Source organism: Ixodes scapularis, unplaced genomic scaffold (genome assembly GCF_016920785.2).
Source record: "Ixodes scapularis isolate PalLabHiFi unplaced genomic scaffold, ASM1692078v2 PGA_scaffold9__187_contigs__length_104089568, whole genome shotgun sequence".
Classification (NCBI taxonomy): domain Eukaryota; kingdom Metazoa; phylum Arthropoda; class Arachnida; order Ixodida; family Ixodidae; genus Ixodes; species Ixodes scapularis.
Window position 1 is genome coordinate 29826137 of NW_024609884.1, and position 24284 is coordinate 29850420.

Here is a 24284-nt window from a genome sequence, read left to right on the forward strand (position 1 = left end):
GGTTATGCTTTAGGATATGCAGAATTCAATTACCAAGGTTAGGTTAATTATATTTTTTTTTATATTTATAAAAATGTACTGAACAGATTTATAAAAAAAAAAAAATCAAGCACTATAAACTGAAAATTTCATTCAGCTACTGTAATTTCAAGAAATGTTAACCCTGGCCCTATGTTCCGGGAGAAATTGTTTGGATTTGCTTAGAAGACTCATTTTCAGGAGTGGAGATAAACATACCTAGTCTAATTGCAAGAGACTTTTGAGATGAGCACTTGTATGAACATCCTTGAATGCGTTCATTTCACAAGATTGATTTGGTCTGTTTTGTGTGTTGGTCTGCAACTAGAACAAGATATTTTTGGTAAGGTGTAGGGAGTCCAAAAACAGGATTGTTTTGTTTTCTCTCCGCCCAAATGTGGCGCTAGCGGTCCAGACCAGATGCCAAAGTTTGAGAACTAGCCGTTGTATTATTCAAAGGTTGTGCGATTTTCTTAAATTTTCAATTGGAAAATGGAGCCCCCATTTTTGGCCGTTTTCGGTTTCTATGTCGACTGCCATTTTCCCGTTGGAAAATTTTAATTTTCAATGAGAAATTTTGGTGCTGAAACTTTGGCATTTGGGCGGAGGACAAGCGTTGGGAAGGGGTGGAGCAGATGAAAAAAAAAAAAAAAAATGGGCAGGACACCTAATATATTAACAAATTAAATAAAAAAAAATATGGATTACTGCAAGAAATGGTTAGAGCGATATCATAAAAAAGAAAAAAAGTTACATTTTTTTTTTATTAGACCTAAAATGGTCAATCTCGGGCACAGAAATGTCTCAAAGTGAGTGATCACAGTCCTTTATTACATGTGAGATCGCTATACAGAAGAGCACTCCAACAAGAACTTCGATACCTTAACGTGGCACCTCTAGCTCAGTCAATTCATCAGTTCAGCGAGTTTGGTTTTTTTGCTCCCATGAACATCATACATACTGAGCTAGCGGTTGCAGTGGTCAGGGTTTATACAAGTTCTAAAGAGCTTCTGCAACTGACAGTTGCACTTGAGTCGTGCCTCACTTCACCTGTTCATTTGGCATGCTCTGCAATTTGTTGAGGCATCTCTGCCATTCCTAGCTGTAGTAAGCATTTCTTTTGGACAACTAGGAAATCCAGAAGCATACTACACCCGTTTTCACCTCAAGAAAAAAAAAAAAAAAAGGGTTTCCCGCAAAGTTTTCCGCATTGTTCCAACACGGCGCATAGTATAGTTCTTACGAGATTTGGTTTGGGGGGGGGGGGGGGGGGGGGGGAAGCAATGCTTTTCGCGGTTGGAATGTGTACGCCTTGATAAGATAACATCTATGTAATCTGAAATTCACCTACAAATATCTTTTTTATGCACAAGGGGAAATTAGTGATGCTCTGCAAAGAGCCAGATTTTTTTTTACTACAGTTCTTGAGGTGAAAATGGGTACAGTTCACATTCTAATTAGCAAGCTGTTCCTGACCTATGTCTTTTTTTTTTTTTCTGCCTTGAATTGATTTACTGCAAAAGATACAATCCCCTTTTAGTCAGAACTGGTCCGTTGCTATGGGGTTTTAGTTGGTCATTCCGATGATATATGATACTCCATTGATACCTTTGCACATGCACAGTATTGGTATCGTTCTCGGACCGATCTACTAAAACTATTGTTTCACATACCGTCTGACCATTTCTGTTAGCTGATCACTTAAGCCAAGTTGTGTGCACTCAGCTTCAAAGCTAGCTTTGGATCCATTCCCAGAACAATAGCCATTCAGTCGTGCAGCAACGTGGCTCGTTTTTAGGTTCACTCCTGCAGCCCTCAAGCTCTTGCAGACATCTGCACATCGCTGCAGCAGGTACTTCTGATGATAGCTGAAAGGAGAGAGACTTGAGCCAAGGACGAGAAGGTTACCTTTACACACACAGTTTTTCGGTAGCTCTGAATGTTCTGACCCAGTTCAGAAGCTAGCACAACTTCAGTAAACATGATTCTGTGATTGTAGCCCCTCATGAATGGTCTTAGTTGTGTTTGTGCCTCACTTTTTTTCATTTTTGCTGAAGAATGACAAGACACACAAAAGGGAAACTAATAGATACCATCTGGACTGTAGCTACCCAAAAGATTACTCCAACCAAGCACGCATTATTCTTTTTTTCTAAATTAGATTATGACATGAAACGAGATAACAGGTTCGTCCACCAAATTTCATCAATGCCTTGCTAATAAAGCGTGTCAATTGTCTGCATGCTCCGTTCCACCTTGAGATGCACCGCGATGAACGCGACAAGCCAATCTAGAGTTCATAGTTTGTCTCGTGACTTCACACTCCCCGCATCACTCCACCCAACCGGAAAGGCACGATACCCTCCGAGCTATGAATTGGCTCTGGTGCTCAAAGCATCCTTTGCAGTCCATCGTAAGGTAAAGCAAAGTAAACTAGACCTTTTTCGTTTACTCTCATCCCCAGCCACCTAATAGACATATTGGGTATGGGTGACCAAAAAATAAAATGTTTCAACCTGTAAATAGTAAAAAAAAAAAAATAGAGGGGAGGCAAAACGAAAATGTGTGACGGTTATGCTTATATCCTAAATGTTTTAATCTGGTGTGGCGACGGCAAAACAATAGCTGCGTTCAATTTACCTGCACAGGTGTAGAAAAGTGTAGGGCAGTGTACTTCTGGTTGTATTTCAATACACATACCAGAAGAACACTGCCTTACACTTTTCTGCACCGGTGCAGCAGGTGCAGGTAAATTGACCAAGCCTTATGTTTGCGGCCATACAGGAAGTGACGAAATTCAAGATGGCAACGCCCTTGTTAGAAAGGTTTGCATTTTTTTATGCAAACCTTTCTAACGCCTAAAAATGCAAACTATAAAAGTTTGCATTTTTTTAGATTGTCCGAAGAGCCTACGAGACGCTGATGGCCAAGATCTGTTTTGGGGAGCACTTGCGTGACACAAATTCACCATTTTAGGTTGTAATTATGCAAACGTTCTTATTGTGGCAACACCGTAGCATTAGTTTTTTGTTTTTTTGCTAGAGTGGCCTTTTTTTAATAGCAAGGTTGATACAGGTCCTCGACTTTATGCAGTCAGCTATCAGTGCAATAGGGAAACAAGTGGGATACACTATATTTTCTTCATGTACATACCATTCTCGACTCTTTTGTCAGAAATAAGCAAAGTCCAAGAAATAACCCAGATAATTGTACTAATAAGAAAAACTCACTCTTCAGCATCATAGAATGTCTCGGCTGGCAAAATTTTTGTAGCGAGGGTCTTGCCAATTTTGTGCTGCTGCTTCTTGAAGCTGTCTTCTGCAATTTGCTTCTGCTCTTGGTCATGGTAGAAGATAGCCGACATGTACTGCCGCTTGTGGCAGGCTGTTGCATCATGGAAACCCCAGAACATTTCCAGCAGTCTGTCATAACTGGTGGCTATGGGATCATACTCCAACTGTACTGTCTCGGTGTGATCACCCCTGCATTCAACAGTATTCAATGAGTTTTCTGCAAAAGCACTCCCTCAGTTTCCTTTTTAACATATTCAAAACTAGCATGTGCCATATTCAAATTGTACTGGAGATAGCATTCATAAGGATGCCGAAGTGTTTCATATTTTGTAGCTAGGGTCAGAGGCTTCTAAACTTTTAGGGCGACAGAGGTGGTGGGGTGGAGAAAGCGATTTTCCACCCCCTTCCCCATATTCTTTACATTATTTCTTTTTTAAATATCGGGTGAGGCGAACGCTCTGCGCCCCCTGCTCTGACAACATTGGCTAAGGTTCTGCGTTTTCCGAGTTTATTATTATTTAGCAAACTTGAAGTGTGTTTATCAACTTACTTTTTTTTTTTTCGCAGAGCTTTCAATTGTTCATGGTACACAAAATATTGTTTGCTTGTTTTCTCGTTTTTTTTTTTTTTTTTTTTTTATGATTGGGTTTTGAGCCTTATAAGAATAATACCACATTCAAGTACAGTAATATAAAGACCAAAAAGAGACACATGTAATATATATGAAACTTACGTTCAGGCACACTTTACAATATTGGTGCCACTCGCTGCAGCACACTCCTGATTGACAATGCCCTTTCAACATTTGCAATGAATATAGAAAAAGTCATCAGATGTGACGATTCGTATTCTGGTGCTTAGCGATACCAAGGATGCCTTTTACAGTACTGCGAACTTGCATGCTGCAAAACTTTCAAACAATAACGTCGTCGCTGCCAGCCACTGAAAAATCTGGGTGTTGCTTGGGCCAATGATCACCAATGAGGTTTCATACCCAGCCCATCACACGGAGGGACTGAGAAAGACTGACAATCTCGAATCAATGTTATCAATGCACATGACAAAGAAACTGCAAAATCTATGTTGCCAATGCACCTACAACCAAGGGGTGCAAGGGCACTCACAAATTCTGGTAAGTCGGGTTCTTGGTGGTTCCTCCCGTGTACCCGACGCGGGTGCGGATCACCCCCGGGGCACAGCCATACTGCGCCTCGGGGAACCAGAATCATGAGAGGGCAAAAGTGGCCTTCTTCACAGCCACGTCCGGCTCGTACGGCGTCATCTGCAAAGTTGAAGCAAACGCGAGCATTGTGTGACGTTCCATCGGTAGCAAGCGGCCACGCAACATACGCGCTAAACAAGTCCCAGAGCAGGGTCAACATGATCTACATACCTGTCCCACTTTAGACTGAGCCTCTCCCATAGCAACAGATGCACAAAATGACAAGCTACCTACCGGCCGTGCTGCCTACCTACGCCGCCTACGCTGGCCTACGCTACGCTCGCGCCCTTCGCGACAAGGACGCGCGAAATTGGCACAACCACGGCCCTTCGGGAGAATGCAGAGAAGTCTAAACCTTTTTCGAGAACGGATAGCACATACCGTCCTGAGACCGACCAAGCCACGCCGCAATAATGGCAATAATACGACAGGAAAGCGCATCAGGAAGGAAATTACATCTTTTTTTTCTTCTGCTCACAATCTCGTGGAAGCGGACGCCGATGAAGGAAACGACGAAAACATATGACGCCACACACGTCAATAAAAGAAAAGGAAAAACTTCGGATATGTCAACAAGGTAGAGGGACCTAGAGCGATAAACCAGGGTTTAGTACATTTATTTTTATTTCAATTTTATGCACTAAACCAGGGTTTAGTACATTTATTTTTATTTAAATTTTATCGCGAGAAATGCATAGATGGCGCAACCGCACCACCGTGTCTAAAGCACGTCTAAAGCCACCAAAAGCCACAGTTAGCCGGCTCTGGCTAAAGCCCCTCTGTCCTGGGACTTCGTTCGCTTTAATCTAACCGCTTTAACCCCTTTAACTGCTTTAACCGTGTCTGCAGCGAGCGAAGCGAGGTACTCAGAGGTTTCCGGGGTTTTTGCGCATCGTTTCTGTTTTTGTGCTGAGCTGCGAGTGGCAATGACAGCGCGACCCAAGCTAATAGTTTTTGATCTGGGTGAGTTCAGGAATCACGGGGATACATGTTAGCTGAAGCAAAAAAATAAATATAGTTTGCATATTAGCGTTTTTCTTTTCTTTCCTTTTTTTTTTTCTTTTTTTTCATTTCCATTGCTATGGTTGCGGTTCGTTCGGACCTCAGTCATTCCTGGCTGCGACGATTCTTGTATATGGATTCGGTCAATTCTCGTTCTTTCATCGTCTTTCAGCCTGTCCTGCGTCAGAATTCACCCGGTTTACGGTTCTCTTAACGTTTCCAGACAACACGCTGTGGCCCTTCTGCGTTGATACGCATGTGACCCCGCCGTTCAGAAAAGAAGGGTATCTGATTTCAAGCTGTACTCTCATCCTGAACTTCTAAGAACCGCTTCTTGCTCTCGCAGAACCGGGAAAATCTACGATCGCCACGGCAAGCGAATCAACGTGTTTCCCGACGTGCCGGCTATGCTGGAATGTTTGACTTCTCAGCGCTACCTCCTCGGATTGGCTTCGAGGTAAAGTTTGTAAAATTCAAAAAAGTTCTCAAAGATCTTTTTTTTGGCCGGAAAAGGTAGATTGAATCATAATAAATATCTAGCGCTCCTCATCAAGAAGTCTCACATTTTGTTCAACTCATCCCTCCTTTAAATTTGTATCACTAAAAGTGGTGAGGTTTAGAGGGGCCCTGCAAGGATTTTTTTACGTCCTTGGTTGCTCGAGTGGCCATGAACTAGAGGAGGGGTAGTGAGCTCAGCGAGCAGTCACGGCTGCCGCACTCCGTGTCGACGGCTCGAGAGGGCGCCACTAAAGCATGTTCTGGCTAGGCTGTATGAAGCGGGCAGCCAAGGCGGCTCGCATTGCATTTGCTGCGCGATTAAATACTAATTCGGCATGACACTTCGTTGGCCACAAACGACAGCAAACACGGGGTAAAGGTCAGTTCAGAACGGGAGCCACTTCGCGTTGCCATACCGCCAAAAGGACAAATCGCAAGCCAAAGCTGTTCACCGAAGGCCTTGAGAACTCTCAAAACCACTCGGATCCTCCAGTCCATGCAACCGCAGCACCGCCGCATACATCCGGGACCTTTCTACACTTGCCGCTCGTTGGTGCCTGATCCCACTACACCTTTCTAGTATGCGCCGCCTTTTCCACCGCTTGGTGGCAGGTATACTTCGGTGGATCATTTCTTGTTTCCGTACTTTCTAAACTGCATTTGTTTCTTTTCTGATCTACAATACTGAACAAAAACTACTTTCATAAATAACTGAAACGGTTTGCGCCACTTATATTTTACATTTCGACTAAAAAAAAGCTTTTAGCGGCTCTGACCAGTAGTAAGGCCAGGATCAAAAACCTTGCATATCGCATGCTTTCGGCACCGCGGGTCGCCCCCGTAGGTGGAGGAGGTTTCCGCGTCGTCCGGTTAAAATATGACGCACTGATATTTAGTTACTCTCTCCATGCCCGCTGGCTTGCCAGAGCCTCAAGAGACATGGAAACCGCAAAAAAGTTAGATGCTTTAATATGATTGCAGGGCCCCTTTAAGCGATACCATTGGGCACTGGACGCCAGAAGAAAGCTCATCGGAGAAAAGCTTACTGCAAAACCGTCACATTCAGAGAAAAGCGCACTGACCTTTTGGCAGATGTGGAGGAAACCTCACCTACGAATCTGTGAACCAAGCCTTTTCACTCAACTGAAGTATGTTTGGATGCCATGTGTGGGTTGTAGCACGGAATCCTGGGGAAAAGCTCACCCAGAATTTCGTCTTTTCAGAGCTAGGCATGCATCAAAGTAACGGAACAACCAATGTTTTGGTGACAAACAACACAATTATTCTAACTTTTTTTTTTTTTTTTTTAACACGTTTCCTGGCTGACAATTCTAGGTTTTGTAACTTGGGTTCTTTGTATCCACCATAACCTGCACACAAACGTATGTCTTACTTCTCATCTTGTCCCCGTCCACACTGGAATCAGAAGTAGAGCGGTTATACCTTTTGTTATGTTGTTCCTCGTGACGGTTATAGAAAATCGTCTTTTGTTTAGTAAAGATAGACCAAGACTTCAGTTCTAAGCGCATTTTGCCTTTACAGCAGTATTGGAATGCATTTGCATTCCAATAGCAAATTTTTCTAGCCATATAGTACTTCAGCTGCCACCATGGAGGTTATTCATACTAATAAGGGGAAGGCAAAGGTTCTGCTTGACAGTTATGATTACGCAAAAAAGCAGTCAAAGAATGGGTGGATCCGATGGCAGTGTCGAATGCAGCGAACAATGACTACGGACCCTGCTGTGAGTATAACAATCTTTGTTTTTCCCCTCATAGATTACCTATGGGCTATGGGTGCATTTGTATGTTTGTGATGGTGATGCATGCTGATGTGATTTTTTGTACTAACCACAATGTATTTGTAGCTACTGATGTTATTCAAAAAAGGTTTTGAATTTTATTTGTGATGAGAAGCTGGTTTTGTAAATGTGCGTTAAGGGAACACACCCCCTGGGGAGGTCAACTTTTGAACCCTTGTCTTAAAATTAATGAAATTTACAGGGTAGGCTGGTGGTCATGCTAAAAGGGTGTAAACAAAATTTCAGGTCTATTGGTCAAATGAGAAGGAAATTAGAGTAGCTTCTATCAGCAACACGCTTACATTGTTTAGTTAATCTATCGTCAGAAAACTATCACAATATTCAAGATTTTTATTGGCTAGATATGTAGCAGAATGCCTAGAGGGTGTGGCTATGGAGCGTTTTTCTAAAGTCATTGATTTCTATAAATTTTCTCTTCTGCAAAATCGGTCAACTTTTTGGTCTTCTGTGTCTTCGACAAAATGTCAACATTTTTTATAAAAGAAATCGGTAAAGTGACAAAAAAGTTCCATAGCCGCATTCCTTATTAAATTTCAGTCAGGGAAAGGGAAGAGTGAACTTGCCCTGTTTTGCCATTATCAAACGATAGATTGACTAAAATGGAATTTATATAAAAAAGTAGAATAGAGAAAAATGTGTTCAAAGTGCTCCAAACCCTACCTTTTCTTTAGTTTTGGTGGACAGAAAATAATTTGTAAAAAACTAACTATTCAGTGAATATTAAACTTTTTGGGAGTACTCTCTAGATGTTGGTGGATGTAAATATGTCATTTTTCAAAATCAACTGTTTTTGCAGAAATTTTTTTTTCTCGGCAGTGTCTCCCCTTAAAACTAAATTATTTTAAAGGTTTATAATGACCAAACTAAATGTTGCCAATAAATGAAAAAAAAAAAAAAAAAAAACAATCCATCTGAATGGCATCTATAGACTACATGCACACCGGCAAGCAATTTAGCTTATTTAAGTGTTCAATGTGAAACAGGTGTTATGCCTTTATGAAAGCTATCATGAATTTTATTATCCTACATACTTGTAGAGGAAAATATACATTTTTAACCAATATCTTTAGGTACACATTCCAAAGTGTCTCATATTAGGAAGTTTTCAACTTTACTTTTCTGTTCAAAGTAAGCAGCGTCTCATTTAACCCGTGTTAATATACCACTTGGTATTGCAGATAACTCACTTCTGGTCAATGACTGAGCACAATCACGCCAACGACACCAATGGTATTAAGGTGACGAAGTTATGAAAAGACGTGAAAAGAAAAGCACAAGAAACGTCAGAACCTCCAAGCAAGCTCTTGGCTCAAACACTAAGCAGCTCGTCGACAGCTGTGCGCGAGAACTTGGGAAGCTGGAGACGGTATGTCGTGACCTGCGCAAGCAAAGAAGTCAGCTGCGCCCAACGGAGCCACAGTCTGCCACAGAGCTCCAGGTCACAGACATCTGGGCAACAACCGGAGGGGAACTTACCACAACCGTTCCTCATCTACGACAATGGATCGGAGCGGCGGGACCGCATGCTCGTTTTTGCCAGCAAGCTGAACAGCTGAGAGCCTTGTGTACCAGCTGAACGGTACATGGATGGTACGTTTTCGGTATGTCCTCGACTGTTTAAGGCAGCTTTAAGTGCTGAGGTGTGCAGTTGGCGAAAGCTCTGTCGCCTGTGTTTTTGCTCTCCTTCCTGTTAAGAGCCTTCCAGCATACGAAGAGCTGTTCCAAGCAATCCTTGACGCTTGTGAAGCGAAGGGATAGATCCCAGATCCGAGCACCATCATTAGCGACTACGAAATTGCTGCCATCAAGGCTGCAAAAGAAGTCTTCGGGCAGAACATTGCATCAAGGGGGTGCCTCTTCTATCTCTGCCAGAGCACCCGTAGCAAGGTAATTAGCATTTCAAACATTTTCATTAGAGGAGACCAGTGGTTCTCAAATGAGGGTCTGCGGACCCTCTGGGGTCCAGGATAGCATCCTTGGGGTCCGCGAAGCCCTGTCTAATCAGTCAAACCCGGCAATATAATTGTATTTTTTCCACATTGAGAAGAAACATTCCAATATTCAGGTGAGTTCTCTCGTCTGTATGGGAATGAGATAAGTCTACTTCACACTAACTATTAGTTATATTCATTTATTGAGTCATTATCAGGATTAACCTACACCTTTTTATTCCCCTCACCCAAAACGGGGTCCTCCATCGTCTCCGCCTATCTACAAGGGGTCCGCGAAACATCATTGGTTGAGAACCACTGGAGTAGATAATAAACAAGTAACTTTCTTGCGATAAAATTAGCTATTGATATATACACAATTTTGAAAAAAGAAAAAAACAGGTCAGAACAGTTAATATGTGTGCAACGTCTGAATTACCATTAAAGGGCCTCTGACACGTCAAAAAAATTCAAAGTGCCCGCCAGTGCCCTGTGACATAACAGTGTACCGCAAGGCGTCGGGGCGGTCAAAAGGGACGCATTGACTTACGTCACTAAATTGTGTTCGCCGTAAGTCACGTGATTGTCACTCCTCGTGCTCCCCACGACCGTGCCCAAGACGTTTTTTTTGTGTCTTCTCCACAAGCGATTGTAGAAAACAAAGTATCAGTTCCACTAGCGTTTTATCACTGCACCGTTTGTTAGTTTGCGCGCTGTAAAAGTTGAGGACGAAGAGTCAGTAGATCGACGTGATGGAGGTCAATGATGGAAGCGTTGCAAGCAGAAGCCAGTGCACGAGTGCATACCATCAGTCCAATAGTACGGAGCCATATTGGGCACAAAACGAGCTATCGAGTTTTGAAAATAAAAATTAGAACGCTCATAGAAATTAGGATGTGTAGCATACGACACGCCCGATTGCATTGCTGAAGGTTCAGACACCGAGGTCGTCGAATCATTGGATACTCTCCAGGCTGAAGATGTTTGCCGTCTAGAGAAAACGAACTGGTGAGTGACCAAGTACAAGTAAACGTCGAGTATAAAGTATATGTTTTGTCTAGAACATGAGCAGAACTTGTTTACTAGGTTCACTGATTCCTCTTCTTCTACCGTTACAGCAACATTAAACAATGAAAAGCAAATAAAGAAACCTTGTATGCTTGGATTGCTCGCGCAGGTGCGGTGAATAACAAAAATAAAAAACAATATTACGCGCTGTCGCGGTAAGCACAAGGAGTGATACAACTCGCTTGACTTCCGGCGATGCCTCCCTTCTGACCGCCTCGACCTCTTGTGGTACACTGTTACGTCACAGTGCACTGGCGGGAACTTTGAATTGGCTTCGTATTTCTATTTTTTTATAAAAAATCTATGCAACTCTAAAGTGAAACAATTCTTTGGTTATATTAACATTTTAACGCCTAGCATGAAAAAAAAAATTTTCTGGGCGGGGCGGGGGCGGGCGGGCGGGCGTGTCAGAGGCTCTTTAAATGTTTATTTCGACATTTCAAATGCTATGTTAACCCTCGCTCTTTCTTTTTTATTTTGTTTGCATTATAATGCTGGGTTTTAATTATAAGCATTATTATAAGCATAATTATAAGCATAAGCATTATAACCCCGCATTATAATGCTGGGTTATAATGTTCGGTTCTAATTCCACACTGTTCTTCGTAAGTACGGGAGTTGGGGCTCATCACCAAGTACCAGACAGACAATGTCTTCCGGAAGTTTTGCGGCATGCCTGATGGGCTTGCCTTTGTACCTCCCGACCTTGTGCCAACTGGACTCGAGTGCGTTCGGGACCAGGTTCCTGACGACATGGACAATCTCCTGACGTACTTCGATGTGACGTACGTCATACTTCGACGTGACTTACGTGAGCGAAACCTTTCGCACTGTTCCAATCATGGGAGCAGCTGAGCAACTGACAACAACCATGCGCCGCCGGCACCCGGAGTTCCCTCCGAAGCTCTGGAAAGGCTACGCTACAAGGCGAGGACTGCACCAACGATGCGTGCGAGGGGTGGAACAGTGCGTTTAAGCTCCTTATTGGTCATTGCCATCCCAGTGTTTGGAGGCTTCTCGAGTGCCTCCAGCAAGACCAAGCAGTGGTTGCTACATTGTTGCTGCAAGTCAGTCGAGGAGAGCCACCTGCCAAGAAAACAAGGATATATACCAATCGCCTGCAGAACAGGCTACGAAACCTCTGCAATGACTATCTGCAGCTTAAGCGCCTTACTGTGTTTCTTAAGCCGTTGGTGACTGCATTTGCATTTGAGGCATAATAAAAAGATTGTGGTCCAATGTGCGGTGAGCTTTTCTCCGGGTTGGTCAAAAGTGCAGTGAGCCTTTCTCCGCATTCGCCGGTTTTGCGGTGAGCTTTTCTCCAGTCAGCTTTTCTGTGCAGCCCGTAGCACTATTCCCCCTGGTGGTAATTCTCCCGTCCCAAATGCCACGTGCTATTTCCCCTGAGTGTCAAAATCCTTGCCGTCAAAATCCCCGTCTTGCCTCCCCCGAATGCCAACATCCCCATGTCTGATTCCCCCTTTTGTAACTTTTGTAATCATCGTTATCACCTCTGCTATGTCGTGAGAACCACTGCTTTGCAAGTCAGTGCCCAGCATCAATTGCACACCTCGAGGGAGTTTTTAGAGCGCAGCTCTTAGGCGTTCGTTTTCGGCTTGAGTGGCGTCGGCGTAACCGTAAGGTCACGTGACCCCCGTGAGGTCACGAGGGTCGCATGACCTCGCGCCTACGCCGACGGCGCTGGGAGGGAGTAGTAGCAGGCAGGATAAGGAGGTGAGTAGGAGGGAAGAGGGGTATACCTTCCCCTTAGTACCCTTCCGTCCTCCTCCTTCCTCCTCCTCAAGAGCTCCGCTCTAATTCGGTGTTACAGGGGGCTGTAAGCAACTTTCTTTTTTTTTTTTTTTATCTTAAGGGGGAACACTGGTCTTGGAGCTTTTTTTCTTATTTTACGACCAAAGTTAATGAAATTGCACAAGCTTATTCAGCTTTTTGTGCCGATTTCATATATCTGGTCATTTTCTCAGTCGGTAGCACTGTCCTCAAAATATTTAAAACTTGCCTGCCTTTGTTTGGAAAAACGATAGAAAAAAAACTGCTCAACAAAATATTCTTTTTAACACATGGCTAGATACTACGAAGTGTAGAAAATACAATGTTGGAAGCACTTTTAAGATAAACTCATTATTAGAGATTTTACCACACATTGAAGTTCAGTGCTCAATGCATGGCTAACAAGTAATATAGCAAAAAATCAAATAGAAATTTTTCTAGACTTATATTAAAAAATCCGCTCTCAACGTTGTATGCTTCACATATTCAGCTATACATTTCAGGAACGGTTATATTTCTATCTGCTCTGGATGCTGAGATATCCCTCCTGTAAATTTTCAACGAGTCCAAAAATTGTGTTATGCGAAAACAATGTTTTAGAGTCAACTTTAATGCACATTCAGCCCGCATAGATATTATAAGTTAATTTATAGCCCAAATATTCATTCACGAAATTATAAGCCTGGTAGATTCAGAAGAACAACAGCCATCACCATTTTCAAAAGCATGCAGTTTTAGGAAGTTTTTGGCTCCAAAGACCCATGTCCACCCTTAATTCTTCCTCTGTTCAAGTCAAACTGTTTGCAGACGACTGTGTGGTTTTTGAAAAAAACTGGCAACAGTCCAGGATCAGGAAATTTTCAACCAGTCACTAGGAGAAATCTTGTGGAGTAAGCAGTGGGGTTTATGGTAACTAATTTTTGTAAAACTGTCTCTTGTATAATTACGAACAAGAAAAAGGTCTTAACTGCAACTTTATATGGGGCATTGAATCATTGAAGTATTTGGGGAATTATTTTGGCTTATACTAGCTGCGCTGGAATAGTCATGTGGATGACATCAGAGCCTTTTATGCTGGGAGACTTCGGCCAGTTAAGTTTTGCATCTGGAAATGTATGTCCTCGGCATGCGCGGGCAGCTACAACCCACTGGCGCTCTCTTCCCGTGGTTGAGTGCGTGATAGTCTCTCCCGATTTGTGTGTGCTGTGCTTCTCTCCAAAAGGTTCACAGCATTCTAAATAATACAGAAATAAGTAAATAAATAAATTTGAATTCATCTACTATTTGCCATTCTTTCCTTTTTTGTGTTCACAGTGCCAAACTCTCTGCCTTCAAAATTCTAGATTGCAATGTTATCGTTCCCGGAAGTCATAGAACGTTTTCGTTTTTCTAGGTATTTTGTGTTAAAATTTCTGCCCTTCCATTTTGTACTTGAAAGTCTTGGTTTCCCAGGTTTCTGTGTTGTGGTTTACAAGCGGTATGCGTCTGTCCTTCAAGCCGGGGATTTTGAGGACTGGGCAGATAGCGCAGGGAATTTGCAGTGGGGGTTTTGACACGGGGATATCAGGATTGGGTTATTTCGTGCGCCACCCCATATGTGCACGAGTTTATTCTAGCAGATAAATACTTTTTGATGTATGTCATACACCTTTTGCATTGCACGCCGAAAATAAATGAGGTACCGAGGTGTTTGTAAGAAATCTAAACCCGGCTTTTCGCACCGCAAAAATAAACTAATCGCTGAGAGCTCAAATGCAAGTCAGAATGTAGACCCAGCCCTTCAAGCAAGATGCCAAAAGGTAGAAGTGATTTTCTGAAAATTTCAATGGAAAATGGCGGCCAACAAAGCTCTCGAATACATGAAGCTCTATTGCGCCAAAAACTGAAAAAAACTGGCAAAAATGGGCCCCATTTTCCCATTGAAAATTAAAAAAAATCGCTTAACTTTTGAATAAGATAACGGTTGTTGCTGAAACTTAGGCATCTTGCTCGAACGGCTGGGGTCACATTCTGACGGAGTTGAGCTCTCTGCAATGTCTAGTTTATTTTTGCGGTGCGAAAAGCCGGGTTCGGATTTCTCACAAACACCCGGTATCGTAGAATGGTAAATAAAAGATAGCCTGGGAGAAAAAAAACAGTGTAGTAGGCTACAGCAGGAATTGTTCCTGGATCGTTATGTTAAATTACCTTAAATGAGTAGCAGACACTGAATATGTACATGTAAATAAGAAAAAAATGAAATTCCCAAATCTTAATATTCCACCAGATATTGAAGAGGTATGCGCTTTTAATTTCCAAGCTGTTTGAATCTACAAATAAAGAGCAATGATATTTCCTTCATCCAACCTACGTCAAATTAAATATGGCAAGAGTTGACGAAAACAACATGAAAGTGAAGCGAGGGCTGAATGTCTGTGTAGGATGTATGTGCATCTAGCTCTTTTTGCTGCTCTAAAATGCTTCCTCTGATTGTATCGGGTATCTCAAATAGCGGACAGGCCCTTTCAATCAACCGCAAAATTCGATTCCTTAACCTATCGCTCTACGATTTTGTGCAGCGTTGCCCACAGGTGGTGCATTTCTTTTATAAAATTTGCAAAGAGCGAACTTAACTGCGGAAAAAGCCTACGCCGCGTGCAGATTGGCTCACTCGGGAGGAGAGCGTTACGGCGGCGAGATCTCTTGTCTCCCGTGCGAAATGGTGCCGCGTTGTTTGAAGACCGGTGACTTCGCTGCGTTTCCATAGGAATCAAGCCTTTTTCTTTTTTTACTTTTTCCTCAGGCAAGTTCGCTCTTCGCAAATTTGATTTGCGAAGAGCGAACGTAGCATCGTAGCATCAGATGCAGCTGATGCTACGAGGTAATTTGCATTACCTCGTAGCATCAGCTGCATCTGGACTTGACCCATTAAGGCTCATGAAATATCTGTCCACCCGATTCTATTTATTCTTAGAGCGCGGCTCTTAAGCACCTATTTCCGGCTTGAGCGGCGTCGGCGTAACCGCACGGTGCATTATGTGTAAATTTCCCTGCTAAATTTAGCGGAAAATTTTCCCCGCTAAATTGATCGGAAAATTTTCCCCGCTAAATTTGGCGAAAAATTTCCCCGCTAAATTTAACGGAACAATTTCCCTGCTAAATTTAGCTGAAAAAATTCCCACGCTAAATTTAGTGGAAAAATTTCCCCGCTATATTTAGCGGAAAATTTTCCCGCTAAATTTAGCGGAAAACTTTCCCCGCTAAATGTAGCGGAAAATTTTCTGTACCAAATTTAGCGGAAAATTTTCCCTGCCAGATTTAGTGGAAAAAAATTTCCCCGCTAAGTTTAGCAGAAAAAATTCCCTGCTAAATTTAGTAGTTGTTTGCAGCTTGGTTGAGAAGGTCTACTCCTTCCATCCAACTGTTGTAGCTACTGAACAGCTGGGGCTGCATCACATTTATTTTCACTTGTTGCACCGTCGACCATCGTTTTACGGAGACTAATGGCTCAGTGCTGTCATAGTTTGTTGCCATGGTCACTACGTTAGTTGTCTTTCCATTTGACAAAGAACTTTGTTTTCTGGATCAAAACTTAAACAGAATTCCCCTATTTTTTTTTTTTTTTTCATTTTCTTTTGTGAGGCGAGAGGGCTTTTTTTTTTTTTTTTGTCTGTTTTCACGGAGAGTTCTGGTAGCATGAAAGCTCAGTTGCTGCAGAGTGATCAGGAGGTCGTGAGTCATGAAAAATTTGTCAAAGAACACGACATGGTCGGTGGGTGTCGTGACGGCTTTAAATAGGGAAAGGACAACCCCTGGTCCCCGACGGTCTTGTATCTGGAGTGGGAGGCTTTCCGCAATAGGCGTCAAATGCAGAGCAGTAACCTTCTGCATTGCACATCATCCAGTTCTTCAACCAAAAATTAATAGGTTTCCCCCTAATAAACTGCTTGCAAGGATGGTGACCAAAGTACTTTACCATGGACTCATGAATAGAGATGGTCTTGTGAAAGATGCCATGTTGTCTGAACTTCTCGTTTAGTAACTCCATCAACGAACACGCCTTGTACATCTTATCCGTTGTCCCCTGAAGGAAGTTATTGTCAGCTAAATGCTGGAACCGTTTCATCTCGAGGAACCGCTGCCGACTCGTGCATTTAGTGCCACATGAGATGCCAACATCTTTGTCAGACCAGTAGAGCCTTTGGCTGGGAAGCTTGTGGTACCCACTCAACAAAAGAATAGCAATGAATTTTCTCAGGTCATCTATCGTGACAACAAAATCATGCTCATTTTGTTGCTTTGCATACGTCCCGCTTTGAATGCCGATGTGAGTTAGTATACTTCTTCGTCGAAAATTGTGCTGAAGGTTTGGTTTGGAGACTCCCAAAAAGGTTGAACTGTAGATTTTTCCGCCGTTGTTCAGCACCCTTCGATAAAGGCAATTATCTGTACTTTGGATTCATCCTCTTCCATTTTAGATCTGTGAACTTTGCCTGCTTGACACAGGGCTGCTGATGGTCGCCATCTTGATCATTCGCCCCGCAGTGTACTTCTAGTGTACCTAAAAGCCAATAGATATCCATCAGTTCAGCTCTACTCCGAGCACATGGTGAGGTCAATATTTATAAAACTTTATCCTCTTACCCATCACATCATTCACTTCGACAATTTTGTTGCTGTCGTCGTCTCCCTCTTCCTCGTCCGTGTCTGCTGATAGGTCAGGAGGAAAAACCACATCGACATCTTCACCAATATCTTGGGCAATGTCCACAGCTGTCTCTAGGGCTTCACTCAACCGGCGCAATAGGATGGAGCAATATATTTGCTCCGTCCTAATACAGTGTACATAAAAAAACTGAATTATATAAAACTTCATACGGCTGAAATAAATTAAAATTGTGTGGCTTACCAAACCGGCGTGAGTGCCCACGTGTTTACAAACTTCCTGAGTGGATAGAAGAGAAATGTCAGCACCTAAGTGCAAACTAGTTGTTAAGAGGTAGGCATTGAGGCAACCCCCAATGGCAAAAATAGGTATCAAGATAATCAAAATATTGATTTTCAAACATTCTAAAATTAAAAAGGTTGGTGCATACTTTTCGAAGTATGGTAAATGCTAATGGGTTAAGCTGAAATGAAGTATAGCAGGCCATAATTTGCTCACAGACGTTAGTGGACAGCTTGACCTCTTAGGACATTTTATGTTGTTGGACTTTTTGACTTGTTTCATAGAACGTTTTGACACGGTGACATTTGAATCTTTGGGCATTTTGACATGCTTGTCACGTGACTTGTTGGACATCTTGTATCATTGGGCACGTTTTGACAAGTGCCCACTGCCCATCCCCATGTCACCCGTCATCTCATAAACACTTCCAATACCCCTAGGGTCCTGGAGCAAAAACGCACAGAGGAAAGCATGCCATGATATCCTGCCTTTAAACCGAAGACTAACTACTGTCACAGTTTTTTTTACCCACAAAGTTGTCAAGATGAGCATAGCTTTTGCTACACCCATGCATTTTGGAGGCAAAGAAGTAAAGCCTCCGAAAGAAATGTTGCAAAGCATAAAACTCGTTTTTGGTTTTGCTGTGCATAAAAATAGAGATTTCTTTTTTAATTTGGCTATGAAAAGTGCATGCCAGAGTCTAAAAAATAAACATGAGAAATGGAAAAATATGAAATTATTAAGAGAACAAATTAGTCACTCTCATTCTTTGTTAACGCAAACTCTGGTCAAGGTCGATCTGTCTTATGCAGAACTGATGATCCTGATGCAGCAAGGGAGCTGGTCACAATCCTCGACTGGAACAAATACTTCCCTTATCAGGAAATCTACCCAGGCTGCAAAATTACACACTTCAAGAGGTAATTTGTTTTTGCTTTTTTGCAACTGTTCTGGGCCACCCATGACTCGGGCAGATTGTGATACAAAATTTTGCTCTACAACATTCGTTCATTAGGTTCCATCAACAGACAGGCTTGCCATACAAGCAGATGCTGTTCTTCGACGACGAGCTGAGGAACATCCACGATGTCTCCACACTGGGTATCTGCTCGCTTGCTGAGTGTCGTTGAGCAATATCTACTAAGTTACTAAAAATTAGAAAAGCTAGGCTGTGCCCTCTCATCCTATATTACGTCACAGTGAACAGCCTATATTTCACAGGCACTTAAACTTTTGGTTAAGTGCCTGTGAAATTTTGCCCCTCAAGTCAGAATTATTTTAGGCTAAAAACAATACAATAAATTAGTACAGTGCAATCCGCTTATAACGATGATGAGAAAACCTGAAAATGCAATTGTTTTATAGGGTTATCGTTGTATCTTAACTAGAAACTGATTGTTATAAGTGGTACATCATTATATGGGGTATCGTTATAAGTGGATTGCACTGTAGTAGTAAAATTAATTGATCATCATAGCGTCTGTGAAAAACATTTGAAAGCACTGGATCTTGAATTGTACAACAAGGAGCTTCAGAATCTTGGTCTACATCCGTGTGGGGTGTCCAGCTTTGAGAAATCGCAATGTTCTCTAAGGCTCTCCTTGCCACTCATTTACAGAACTTTCATAACCATCCTCTGACGATTCATCACAAAAACATTCGGAGCTCTCTTCGGGTTGTCTTCTCCACTGAAATCACCTCTTGAATAACATACTGTCTTCTCCACTGAAATCACCTCTTGAATAACATACAGTGGCGTAGCTAGGCCATCCGGTGCCCAGGACCCTCTTGTCTTTCGTAGCCCCCCCCCCCCCATCCCCCTCCCATTCACTCCCCGAGAATTGCAGCCAAGCAACCAACCAGCAAAGTGGTGGGGAGAGCGGTTGCTGTTTGAGGTGGCACCCCCCCTATGTGACCAGGTAGCAGAACAAAAAAAAAAAAAAAGTTTTTTGCATGCGTTAGTTTCTTTTAAAAATGAAACAAATCAAAGCTCAGAGTACCCCCCGACGCTCGTGCAGTCTTTTGAGTGACATCACTGTGCACCTGGTTCCCTGTTGGATTCTCTGTTTAGAGCCGCTCCCTCAACCCCCAGCCACTCCCTCCGCAATTGTAGACTTTTCAGGGACTAGCATCGCTAAAGGTCACAGCTAGCAATCGAAACAAAAAGATGTTCGCCATGCGGCTGACAGCGAGTGTAGCAGCAAGGGGGACTTCTGTTGACTTCCATGTACTCCCAATGACTGGACACCATAGTTTTCGTAACCACTACACAAGAATGCAGATCGGCAAATTATGTTTTTTGTTTTTTTTTTTCCTTTGCAGTTACGCAGCAGAATCAATGTATTTCAAGGGAAGGTGGTTGCGTGTACTCACTTGTGCCTGGATAGACAATATAAAAAATACAGGTTTCAAATTCTTTCAACGTTGTAATCGTTGAACTGCCTCGTTAAAACGCACAAACTCGTAAATTTAAGAAATATGTTGGGTCAGACACGTATCCAGGAGTTTGTTTCGGGGGGGGGGGGGGGGGGGGGGGGAGGGGAGGGGAGGGGAGGGGAGGGGGAGGAGGGCGGGAGGGAGGGAGGGCGGGAGGGAGAGAGAGAGAGAGGAGGGGGGTGTCGCCGCCCATGACAAAATGTTGTATGAGGGGGAGGGGGAAGAGGAGGTCCCAGCAAAATCAAAGATTTTGGGGGGGGGGGGGGGGGGGGGGGGAGGGGGCCAGGGCCCTATGGGCCGCCCCCTTGGCTACATGCCTGTGTTGGGTATTTCTTTCTACTGCATGTAAACTAACGCTTTTAAGGCACTTTAGACGGCTCGCAAAGATCGGTTTTTCATGTCCCACTGCAATTTACTACAGAGGTGCAAGCAGGTGGTGGAAGTTTACAGTGAAACAATCAGGAAACGAACTTACCTTGTTCCAAAGAAAGAAAACAAACCTGTTTTGTGCAATCTACGCTGCCACTTGGCAGACGATGTGTGCGTCAAGAGAAGAGCTGCCGACAGTTGGCTTACGCCGTGCCGAGGGAGCGCCGGCCAATTCGGGTGCTTTTGCGAGATTGTCTGGTATCAACCCGAATCAGCCAGCGCTCCCTCGATGTGGCATACGCCATCTGTCAGCAAAACTTCTTCCTATGCATGCACCGTCTGCCAAGTGACGGCATAGATTGCCCAGAACAGGTTTTTCTTTTTTTCACTGTAACCTTCTACCTCCTGCTTGCACCAGTATATTGCAGTGCGATACATTGAGAAACCGCGAGGCATGACCACAGGTGATTGTTTTGACATGCCAGCAGATGCTATGTCACAATAGCAAAACAGGCTTGGTGGCTAATCTACATGCAAAGTCAACTTTCTTCCAAATTGGTTTCTAGGGGTCACATGCATTCATGCCCAACGAGGGATGTCACACGGTCACTTGGAACAAGGACTTCGAAGGTTTCAAGAACAAGCATGAGGATGCCTCTTCGTCCTAGGCTGTCCCAGTTTAGTTGCCTTGCTTGTATGAAGTTATTGAAATTGCATCTCAAACACTTTTTTGCGGGTAGTAGTTACAGCCTCCACTGCTGTTATTGGATTTTATAAAACTTGGCACTTGAAGCTCAAAAAAAAAAAAAAAAAGGTTTTATTGAATAACACAGTGCAAGAAAGAAAGCAAAATCAAGACTGCATGTTGTGCTAGCCAATACCTGTTCAACAGCATTTTTTTTTTTATTATTATTAAATAAGGCAAGGAAGCATTTGTGGCTGGAGAACTTTGTTCTTGGATGCTCCCAGTTGTGAAGCTTTTGGCAGCTTCAGAATGGTAGCCAACACTTTTTTAAAAGACCTCAAAGCTACTAAAGAGATGGTCTCGTAGCAACATATTAGGGAGCCTTCATATATTAGGTCTGTTCGATTCGCCTGAACTGACTGAACTAGTTCAGCAGTGCAGGAACTGGCGCATTCGATTCGATTCAACCGGAAGTTGCACGGCCGCTGCACTGACGCGTTCGATTCATCCCAGTTCTGAACGAGTTCAAACCCAGTTCCTCAAAATCGTGCACCGACTCCGGAGTCAGTTCAGCATCCGTGCAGAAGCAGACGACAAGAGCAGATGGCGATAGCAGACTACACTCCTCCTCTGTCTCTGCTCACGGTGCCATTTTTCGCAGCTCTTGCTTAAATGTTTGCGATGTTTAACAATCACGCCGATACGGAGGTTGTATTTCCTCTCATTTATGATACTAATGTACCCGCGGTGGGCGCGGAATTTAGATCATAACCGAGGGTAGGAATTTGCTTGATTATGATATTCTGAAAGCGTTTTAGGCACCTGCTCGCGTAGGTTTGGCTCCCTGTGGTAAGTGTTGAAATATTGGCTCGCGTTAATTGTTTCTTTTTGATGCTATGTAGAGATCCACAGTGTTGATATTCTTTCTTACAGACACGGGAAAGGTATTGCACTCTTGATAGTCCCCGCCTTCAGTTGCTCTTGGATGCATACTGACGACTCCGATACATTGCAGGGGTCTGGAATTTAGTACATTGGCCCTCGCATGCCCCCTAGCTGAGCATAATACTGCATGCTTTGTCCGCTGGTATCTGTGGACGCCCACTAATGGGCCTGAGAAAAACGTTGAGAATCGGCATTGGCTTGGTAGTTCCACGCAGGTCTTTCTTGAGAATCAGAATAAACGCTTCAGCTTGACGCCAAAATTACGGCCGATAACTGTCTTGGCCAAAACGCTATCATCAGGCCTTCGTCTTCGAGGTGACCACTACCGACCACGCGCTGCCGCCAGTGACTCCCGACGCGAAATCATCCTGATGCCGTGAACCTATCGTCGAAATGCGAAAATCGAGAGACTTAAAATGAATCTACTATTGCTAAATGAATGTGAAGGACACGAACGCTCACGGAAACGACAGGAACCGAACGGCCGTTAAAAATGCATTCAGAAACATTTCGTGCAGAAAACGTTTTTAGTACACTCGAATAAAAAAATTTTCACAAAAAAGATTCCGTTATTATACTTCAAAACTAAGGAAACATGAATGGTCTCATCAAACCGCGACTAATTAAATGTAGCATACAACGTGGCGTGGAGAAACAAGAGCCAACAGATGCAGACGACACCCTGCGCTTCCGCTCGGAACGCCGATCACAGCGCCAGTCCTAGCGCGGCGGCTGCACTGGTTTTGCGCCGCCGCTGCACGACTCCTGCACTCGTCCGAACTTGGACAGAACTAGTTCAGAACTTTCTGGCCGAATCGAACAGACCTATTGTTTCCACCATCCTGCAAAGGTCTCTGCAACCCACTCCAATCTCGGGAACCCTGCAAACAATCCTAAGTGCCCTGCCGAACTCTGACGCAGCACTCTCGTCCAATCGTTCTGTGGTTAGGCCATTCCAAAGTTACCCATTTTGGCCACCAGTCGCGCTGACTAGCAGCCGACTGAGTCGCCGTCTGTTCATAGTGGCATTTCAATGTGGAGAGCTCGACAAATGGGGAAAATGGTTTACAAAACCTCCCGATTTGCCATTCTGAAGCCCCCAAGAGATTCCTTTTACAATTGTATATTTCCATTATACACACCATTTTTCTTAACACTCCCATGTTGAATGTTAACTTCCTTTCCTTTCAAATTTTTAAGCAACGGAAGACTATGGAAATATTGCTTTCCTGTTTCATGCCCCACAAGTTGTGCGACCCCAGTATGATCTTGTGACTAAATGTTTGGAAATTAAAAGGACAGTGAAGCTGTTCGCTATTTGAAAGAAAACACTTGATTGTTCTTTATTTGGCTTCCAGAATCACGAGTATTATATTAACCATTTAATGTGTAAATTAAAACATTTCCTTCAAAAGAAAAAAAAAAAATTCCCCTCTGATCTTATGTCGCATAACGAACTGACAAAAAAAATGTTGCAATTATACATTTTCAGATGAGTGACATTGTCTCCGAAATTTATTGCACCCGCAGTGCTTGCGTCTGCTGGTAGCATGCATATTCCACAACTCATTCCTGAATTTCACAAATGTTGGAGGTGACTAGGGGTATAAAGTGCCTAGGACTGCAGAGCAATAATTACCTATACACCAATGTTTACAAATTCCACAGCCCACCATGCGCATGTTTGTGGCTTGGCAAAGCGAGTTCATTGCGCGCCATACTCATGAATGCTCAAAATGGCACCAGTTGGAGGTCCGTTTTTGGAAAGTACTATAGGTGCTTGTCCTGTACCTAACAGAACAAGATGCCTTGGATACAATTTCTAATAACATTTTAACCATGAGAAGTGACTTAAGTTACTTTTCTGCAGATAGTTTTAGAGAATCTCCAGCCAAATGAGGCTCGCAGGAGGGGGTCTAAAACGGTGGATTCATACCCAGACACTGGCTCTGATGTTTCCTACCATAAACGTTTCATCCCAAGCTAGGCCAAGGGTGACAATCAAGATGGTGTCTGTATGATATATCTGGGACAATGGGTCTTTGTACAAGGCACCTTGAGATAAGGAGAGTGACTCTGGCAGAAGGGCTAGGCACCTCCATCTAAGGCTAAGTACCACCATCTAAGGAGACGATTTACAACAATTATCTCTCCGATTGCTTTATTCGGCGCCATCTGTAGATCTGATGTACACCGTTTCCAAAGGTTCTGGGATGGAAGTGCGACTTTAGTGTACTGTAGATTCATTATTTTATTTTTTAAAGGGGCGATGCAACA

At 43.2% G+C, this 24284-nt stretch overlaps 1 protein-coding gene and 1 pseudogene across 2 annotated transcripts; one reads left to right on the forward strand and one right to left on the reverse strand.

Moving 5' to 3' along the window:
- Positions 1-828: 828 nt before the first annotated feature.
- Positions 829-4555, reverse strand: LOC115322530 (annotated as a pseudogene).
- A 692-nt stretch (positions 4556-5247) lies between these two features.
- LOC115322531 (magnesium-dependent phosphatase 1) lies at positions 5248-23336 on the forward strand. Of its 2 annotated transcripts, none has more exons than XM_029982873.3 (6): positions 5248-5496; positions 5759-5819; positions 5882-5992; positions 18385-18492; positions 18588-18673; positions 20944-23336. In XM_029982873.3, exons 1-6 carry the CDS (start codon positions 5460-5462, stop codon positions 21024-21026), a joined length of 486 nt encoding a protein of 161 aa, XP_029838733.2. In that variant the 5' UTR covers positions 5248-5459; the 3' UTR covers positions 21027-23336. The 2 variants fall into 2 exon arrangements, with proteins under 2 accessions (XP_029838733.2, XP_040079336.1); XM_040223402.2 differs by lacking the exons at positions 5248-5496; positions 5759-5819 and adding exons at positions 9034-9456; positions 9551-9742 and having other exon boundaries at positions 5917-5992.
- The last annotated feature ends 948 nt before the right edge of the window (positions 23337-24284 follow it).

Excerpts from the sequence above, each read along its gene's own strand:
- LOC115322531 (XM_029982873.3), top strand. The coding sequence starts at position 5,460 with ATGACAGCGCGACCCAAGCTAATAGTTTTTGATCTGG. Across the intron at positions 5,497-5,758 it reads GCTAATAGTTTTTGATCTGG|ACAACACGCTGTGGCCCTTC; the intron begins GTGAGTTCAGGA and ends TAACGTTTCCAG. Across the intron at positions 18,493-18,587 it reads AAAATTACACACTTCAAGAG|GTTCCATCAACAGACAGGCT; the intron begins GTAATTTGTTTT and ends TTCGTTCATTAG.